The 7,446-nt window shown below is 60.0% G+C and overlaps 2 protein-coding genes across 2 annotated transcripts in view; both read right to left on the bottom strand.

Moving 5' to 3' along the window:
• LOC104290097 (beta-crystallin B3-like) overlaps positions 1-7,446 on the bottom strand; it is a 369,903-nt gene that overhangs the window by 226,259 nt on the left and 136,198 nt on the right. The gene's annotated exons all lie outside the window — the stretch shown is intronic.
• Positions 1-7,446, bottom strand: part of MYO18B (myosin XVIIIB) — a 76,246-nt gene that overhangs the window by 61,286 nt on the left and 7,514 nt on the right. Inside the window, exons 5-6 of the mRNA XM_009889168.1 lie at positions 1,834-2,004; positions 927-1,017 (exon numbers count right to left, since the gene is read on the bottom strand). Of these exons, the coding sequence (XP_009887470.1) occupies positions 927-1,017; positions 1,834-2,004 (262 nt within the window). The remainder of the gene's footprint in view (positions 1-926; positions 1,018-1,833; positions 2,005-7,446) is intronic.

Raw genomic sequence — 7,446 nt, forward strand, 5'->3', positions numbered from 1 at the left:
TCTCCCCTTTTTGGCCTTCTCTTCTCCAGGCTGAACCCCCCCAACTCTCCCAGCCTGTCCTCCCAGCAGAGGGGCTCCAGCCCTCCCAGCATCTCCGGGGCCTCCTCTGGCCCCGCTCCACCAGGTCTATGTCCTTCCTATGTTGGGGGCTCCAGAGCTGGACAAGAAAGAAAGACATCAGGGCGCAGAGGACATCCTTCCCATCCTGGCTCTCCAGACGGCGATGAGCAGAGTGAGGAGAAGTCCCCGGGCAGCGGAAGGTGCCGCCTGCTTGGCCGCCCCGGCACCGGGCATCAGGACGCAGCCGCAGCCTCCCGGGTCACTGCAGCAGCTTCTGTGGTGCCGCACCACTCTCGACACCTCCATCCTCTCCTGCGATCAAGCTTTTATCACGCAGCGACTCCTACCACGCATGCGCAGGGCTCGCTGTGGGATTCCCCGCCTGATTTATCGCTCTGCCCGTACCGCTAACCTTGCTTTCAGTCTGCAAAGTCACATCTATTATTAATTGGCAGCCGGGCTGCTCCTCTCAGCGCTGCGCCGCGCCGCTCGCCGCTGCTCTGGGTTTGCGAGCGGCACGTCCCGCAGCCACAGAAGAAGCGGTGCCAGCCCGGCGCTGCCGGTGCCGGCTCTCTGTGCCGGGCAGGACATGCGCTGTGCCGCGCAGCACCCGCAGGCACAGGGACTGCTGCTCCACGGGACCCTTTGTCCTCACCGCCACCTCATGCGGGGCCGGCAGCCCCGTGCCAACATGCTCTCCCAGACGGACATTTTCACATATCTTTCCTTTTCCAGCAGGCAGCGGTTGACCGCTCTGCGCCTCTCTCCAGAGAGCCCCTCGCAACGGCTCCTCTTTGGCTTTTTCCCTCTGGAGAAGGAGCCGTCGCCCGCAGACACCCCCAGCGCGGCGCCCGCCACCTCCGTACCTGTTGATCAGTGAGACGATGGCGGCAAAGAGCTCCTCGTAGAGACCCGAAGCCATCCCCTCCACACACTCCGCACCCGTCATCTTCGGCCCTGGCGCAGGCGGAGAGAAGAGCAGGCAAAGCCACACCATTTATTTCCAGCCGAGTTGAGCCCACACGGAGCCCAGCCGGCAGCAGGACAACCCGTACGGCTCCCGGTCCCTGCCCGCCACGCACGGCATCGCGCCCGTGACACAAGCGGCGCATTCCCACCCGCCTGCCTTCAGCCCCTCTACTGCCTCCTGCCTCACGTGTATTTAAGAAATTAAACTACTGCCGTGTTAAAGGCCGGTTCTGCAAGTTCTTGCTTTTCTCAGAATAACTTGCAGAAACCTGGTTGTCATTCTGCCCCCGAGGATGAGTCCGGCGTGGAAAGGCTGAGCTTAAAGCCGGGCGATGCCTCGCACCCCCCGCCACGTGCACGCTGGATCTGCCTCCGTGAATCACAGCCATTTATTAATTCGGGGTTCCCAGTGGCTCAGCAGCAGTTGGTCCAACAGGAGCACAACGCCCCGCGGTGTCCGGGTCTCCCTGCAGGACACGGGTGCACGCTGTGCACCACCCACACAGTTTTCTCTGTGCCCTCCTGCTTTAGGGAGTTTTCCCCCCTTTTCTCGGGAGAGCTCTCACGGCATTTAAACCCCATCACTCATCTGCCAGGGGCATTATCCCAATTCGCCTGACCTTTGGCTGTCCCTGAGGAGTGACGGGCAGGGTCGGCTGAGGGTAGCTACATGACAGAGCAGTTAATAATTTAATTAATGTGAACATGCTTAAACGGACCTCACTGCCTAAAAAGAAAAGCGCAGAGCGCAGCGCTTCCCAATCACCCATAAATGAAGTAAAAAGGGATGCAGCATCCCGGTACCTGCCGGGCTCTCCTCCGCCGGGGGCAGCCAGCTGCCTCGTGCCGTGACCTGCGCCAGGATCTGCTTCAGGTGGTGTTTGAAGACGGCGGTGGTGAGCTCCTCCAGGTCGCAGCCCAGCACCTCTGCGGCATCGCTCGCGCGCTCGAACGTCATGAACTGCTTCCTGCCGACTGGGGAGGGGGACGCGGGCAGCACCCAGGGCTCAGGCACAGCCAGCCCGAGCGGAGCGGGCGCAGGCTCGGCCCCTCCGGCAAACTCCCCTGCTGCTCACTCCCACGCGCAACCCTCCCCCAAACCAAAATAAAACAAAACACGAAAAGAACTGCTGCTTGTAGCACGGGACTGGGAGGCGGATGGGGATGCTGTACCTCAGTTTCCTTTCATCCCCCCCCAAGACTGCTGCATCAGCCCTTCCCGCGCATCCCTGCGGGGCAGGCTGAGAGCCGGCGCTGCCCTCGCCCGCCCGCTCGGAGCAACGACCCTGAGGACCACAGCCTGGAAAGGCCCTTTGGGCGACGAGCTGGCCTAGGCTTTGCGGGCAGGAGCTGTGCCGGGGGGCGGGGAGGGGGTCTCTGCCCCCCAGCAGCGCTTGGGCACTCGCCTGAGGATGCAAACCAGCTGTAAATCAACCCACAGCAAAAGACGGTTTCCACCTTGAAGGCACGACCGCTGGGAAGGGATGTAGCACGACCTTACTGCCCACCTGTGTGACCACCAACTGAACGGAAAAGCTTTCTCCTCCTTAAAGTCCCTCCGCCTCCTCCTGCAGTCCCTCCTCCTTCAGGGACATCTCCCGTACCCCTCTCCGGGCACCGACCCGGTCCCGGTGGCCCGCGTGGCTCCCGCCGTGTACAGTACGTGAGCCACCCTCCCTACGCTCTCGCTCGCTTCTGCTAACAACAGCTGTAAGGATTTTCTCAGCTTTGCAAGTTACTTATCATATTAAAGGCTGGCTGAGTGGAGAAAGGTTGACAGATTTGTCCCTTGGGCAATTATTTAGCATAAAAGGACCTTCCTCTTTTTTTTTTTTTTTCTTTTTTTTTGGTCAGAAGCTAGTTCAAACCACTCAGGATCTCAAACCAATGCTTTTGAACCTATTTCCCCCCTATAGTGCTCCCCAGGTGCTCAGAGCATCCCACCTGCCCAGCGAGCCCGGGCAGAGAGGACACGTGCTCCAAGGAGATGTTTCGAGGCAATTCAGGACAAGTCAGGGAGCGGGTGGCCCACGCGACCTGCCCGGGCTCCGGCTGCCAGCACGGCACCGGTAACGCCGTGCGTTTGAAGAGCTTCAGTGGAGCAAACTAGCAGATGTATTTATGGAAGCTGACGGGATTACGAACCAATCCTCCCAAATCCCCGATCACCTTCCCCAGCCCCAGCAATGTTTGCCGTCCCCGTCAGCCCCAGCGCAGCGCTCCTCCCAGCGCCGGCAGCAAACGGAGCCGGCACGCGTTATTTACATCCAGCCACGGCAATTCCAGCTGAATGATTAAAATCGATAGGGAAGCAATCTGCAGGATAAATCCTTCCACAAATCCAGGAAGGAAAGGTGCCGCGGGGGCGGCCGGCCAGCACACGCTCGGGGACACGGGGGGATGAGCAGCAATGGGAGCAGATGAGCAAAGTCACCCAGACACCTCGCTTTTAGGTGGTGACGGATGAGCAGCCAGCCCGGGGGCTCACGGCTAAGACGAGCCCTTAGAACACAGCAGGGGGCTGGTGGCCGGGGAGGGGGTTTGGGATGGATAGCGGGAGACCGGCGCATCCTGACCAGCCCCGTGGAGCACTGGGGTCCCCCGCTCCTGGCCGAGGTGATGCACAAGGCAGCAAAAAGCCACGTTCCCTGGGGCCAGGGGCTGGGGGCTGCTTCACAGCACACCCACAAGAGTTATCCCCCCCTTTCCCTTCCCCTTTGATCTTTTCCCATTATTTTTTATTCTCCCTGAAGGACTCCAACATCAAGGGCTGTGCTGGAGCAGACAGAGGAATTGCCTCAACAACCCGGGCTTTGATTTGTTTTGTTTTCACTTGTTTTCATCCGAGCTGGCTGGACAGAGGCTGATCCCCATCAGACAGATCTCCATGTGCTGCTGCACGCCGGAGAGCGGAGGGGCTGCGGAGCCAGGGCTGCACACACCTGCCCCATCACCCGGGCTCCCGCAGCCAGAATCCCACGCCAGTCGCTCCAGCATCCCACACCAACCACTCCAGCATCCCCATTGGCCACTCCAGCATCCCACGCTGGCCACTCCAGCATCCCCACTGGCTGCTCCAGCATCTCCACTGGCCACTCCAGCATCCCACGCCGGCTGCTCCAGCATCACCACTGGCCACTCCAGCATCCCATGCCGACCACTCCGGCATCCCATGCCGACCACTCTGGCATTCCACACCGACCACTCTGGCATCCCATACCAGATGCTCCAGCATCCCACGCCAGCTGCTCCAGCATCCCTGGGATGCAGCAGCCAGCTCAGCCTGCTGCAAGTGTAAACTCTTCCCAGTGGAGCAAATACAAGTGGGGAACCCAGTCCCTCCCACCACACTGCTCCAGCGTGGCAGGCGTCCTGCTGCTCTGAGCAGAGGGATGCAGCTCTGTGCCTCACACCTCCACAAAACCAAACAATCGCTGTCTGACCTGCATATAGTGTCAGAGGCGGGTGTGATGCTGGCCGGCATATCGGTACATCCCCAGACACGCTCCTTATCCCTTTGGTACTCCCCAAATTGCACCCTCACCGTAAGCACCTGGCGTGTGCTGAGTCAGCAAGTCTGATGCAAACCCCACCGTGCCCACGGCTTGCCCAGCTGCGGATCTGCTCAGCCCGCAGCCACCGGTGCCCCGGCAGCCCACCCCGGAGCGGCCGGGCACCGTTTCACACTTCATAAAATATAAAGAACAGCATCAGCGTGCAGCCCTCCTGGGTGTAACGTGGCCACTAAAACACGCCAGCTTTAACACCTAAAAGGTAATTGCTTCAGCCCATTTAATATTTAAGAGAAGCAGTAGGAAAATACAGGGTCAGCACCAGCTTCGTCTCGCTTGCGCGCCCACACGTGCTGCCGTTGGGTTTCTCTTTTTTATTTCGCCTGGGGAAGCGTGGGGAGCCGCAGGGAAGCCCAGAGGGGCTGGATCCCATCTCCCCGTCCCCATCCCCGCCGCTGCCTGGGCTGGTACCTGCGAGCCGAGGGCAGCGGTGCCCGGGAGCGGAGGGGAGCTGCACCGCGGGCTCGCTGCGGGGACGGGGCAGCTCAGCGTGGCCACGAGCCCCCATCCCCTGCAAGCCACGCAGGTCGGCAGCCCCATTTACCTTCCTTCCCCAGCACCCCCTGGGCTGCTCGGGGCACACCTTGTCTGCCTGCCCTTTTTCTTCCACTTATTTTGTCATTAAAACATTTGCACTGCTAATGGGACAAATAAAAAAGCCCATTTGTTCCTCTTTATTACCCTGGGAGGGGACAGGGAGAGAGAGGAGGCTCCTCCTGGCTTGAACGGTTAATTTATTTGTCCTGCACTAAATTCTCCAGTCTATTCTCTGTTGACCCATTGCCTGATGTATGACATATTAAAGCCTATATATAACAAAGGGAAGAGCTGTGTAATAGCATGATTAAAGAAATCTGCCATTCTGGCTGCATTTCCCCGACTGTTTGTAATAAAGATGTCAGAGCGCTGAACAGATAGTGCCATAACTCGGCGTGCGGGGAGACAGCCCGCCCAGACCAGGAGCTGCGCCGGTGATCGTAAAAACCTCCACGAAGGAGAGGCAATGTCAACAGGAGCTGCCCCCCCCGAGCCCACCGGCCCCGGCCCCCCAACAAGCTATTCCCCAACTCCGGCTATTCCCAGCGTTTTCTGCTCCTCCTCCCCCAGCTCCGAACCCCGGACCACGCTCAGGGCGCGGAGGAAACCCAGCTCCCGCGCCGAGCAGGGATGTGCCGGGGTGCAGACCCCCCGACACCCCACCGCCCGCAGGGCTGCACCTCCTCCCCGCTCCCTGCCCAAAGCACCATTTCCAGCAAACCTCCCAGTTTGGCAGACCCGGGCAGCAGACCGGGGCAGTTCTGCCCAATTTGTGCTCCAAACTCGGGTCCCCCGGGGCAGGGGGAGGCATCATCCTGCCTAAATCCTCTTGCCTGGGGAAAAGAGAACCTAAGGCGGTCCCCCAGGGCACGGAGGTGGTGGCTGGGTGGTGACCGCACTGAGATCCAGCCCTCGGAGACCGTGTCACCTTGGTTTAGGTCCTTCCCGTGAAGCCATCAGGCTTCACCAGGGCAGAACTCTTGCTCCGGAGGGTTGCAACGGAAGATGTGCAAAGAGCCACCACCCTAGCGAAAGCAAAACAGGCGAAATCACCCGCGCTTCCCTCCACGGCAAGGAAAGCCAGGCGCCGAGAGGCAAAAGACTTTAGAGAGAGAGAAAAAAAAAAATAAAATAAAAATTGGCAAGATGGAGAAGCCAGCGCCAACGCAATCCTTTCCGAGAATCACTTTGCTGACCGATGCAGGAAAGCAGAGGAGCCCTTCCCGGCAGGAGCGCAGTGGCCTTTCGCTCCCCCGCAGCCCAGGGCTAAGGCAAAGCCGGGGATTTAACTACACCCAACGCCACGGCTGGGCACCAACCCCGGCACGGCTGCCCTGCAAAGGCAAAGCGACGGGGGAGCAGGGGCAGAGGCTCTCCCCATCGGTCCCGCTCTCTCCTCTTCACCTCCAACACCAGCACGGCCACCGCAGCCGGTGCCAGGGAACACTCGAGCGGCACCAAAACCACAAGCGCCGATGCCTGCGCTTTCCTCGTAAACTCGTCTCCTCTGCGCTTGGGCAGCGCCGGCGGCAGTACCGCGGCTCCATCCCACCCACCGCGCCGGAGCCACCGGTGCATTTTTCTCTCTGCAACTGTGACCACCCCAGGGACGGACGCATTTGTGACAAACGGGAATCTCCGGCGCAGTGCTAATTACGGATACGCTGTTCCCTCCTCCTTTTAGCAACGGGCAGCAATGAAAAATTAGGGTAAATCTGGGCATTGAGCTTGGGTGGAACTAAGAACAAAGTGTCATTCTCACATCAATTAAGGAAAGGTCACTACATCTCAGAGGCTGTAAAACAGCAGCAATAATGCAGTTTAAGGCTTTTTTTCTCAGCTCTGGTGGGAAAGCAATAAGTCACCCGAGTCCACTGCTGATTGACATCGACGCTCAGGACGCTGCATAATTAATGCCCGTCGGATCCTGCCAGGTGCTCTCCCTCTCAGGTTTTGATGGACGTCCCCATTACTGTACTTGGCTAAATGGCTTCCAGCCCTCCTGGAAACTTTCCCTTTCAGAGCGCTAAAAGGATGTTCCAGGGGGTTTCATCCCTGCTGCTCCTGCCAGCCCCATCTGCCCGCACTCCCCGGGGAGACACAGCCGGGCACCGCGCACCGGCACGCGGGACCCCCGCGCTCAGCCCCTCCTTCTGCCCCAGCCCCGGCATCACCCAAACCCATCTCACAAACCGCTCCACGCCTCGCTTCCCTGCGTCTGAAACGGGGATGCTGCTTCTCCTGCCTCCCGAGGGCACTACGCTGCGGTGGCGGGGCTGTGCCGGACCCAGCCCCCAGCCCCCAGCCG

The sequence above is a fragment of the Charadrius vociferus genome, unplaced genomic scaffold, assembly GCF_000708025.1.
Source record: "Charadrius vociferus isolate BGI_N301 unplaced genomic scaffold, ASM70802v2 scaffold567, whole genome shotgun sequence".
In the NCBI taxonomy this organism is placed as follows: domain Eukaryota; kingdom Metazoa; phylum Chordata; class Aves; order Charadriiformes; family Charadriidae; genus Charadrius; species Charadrius vociferus.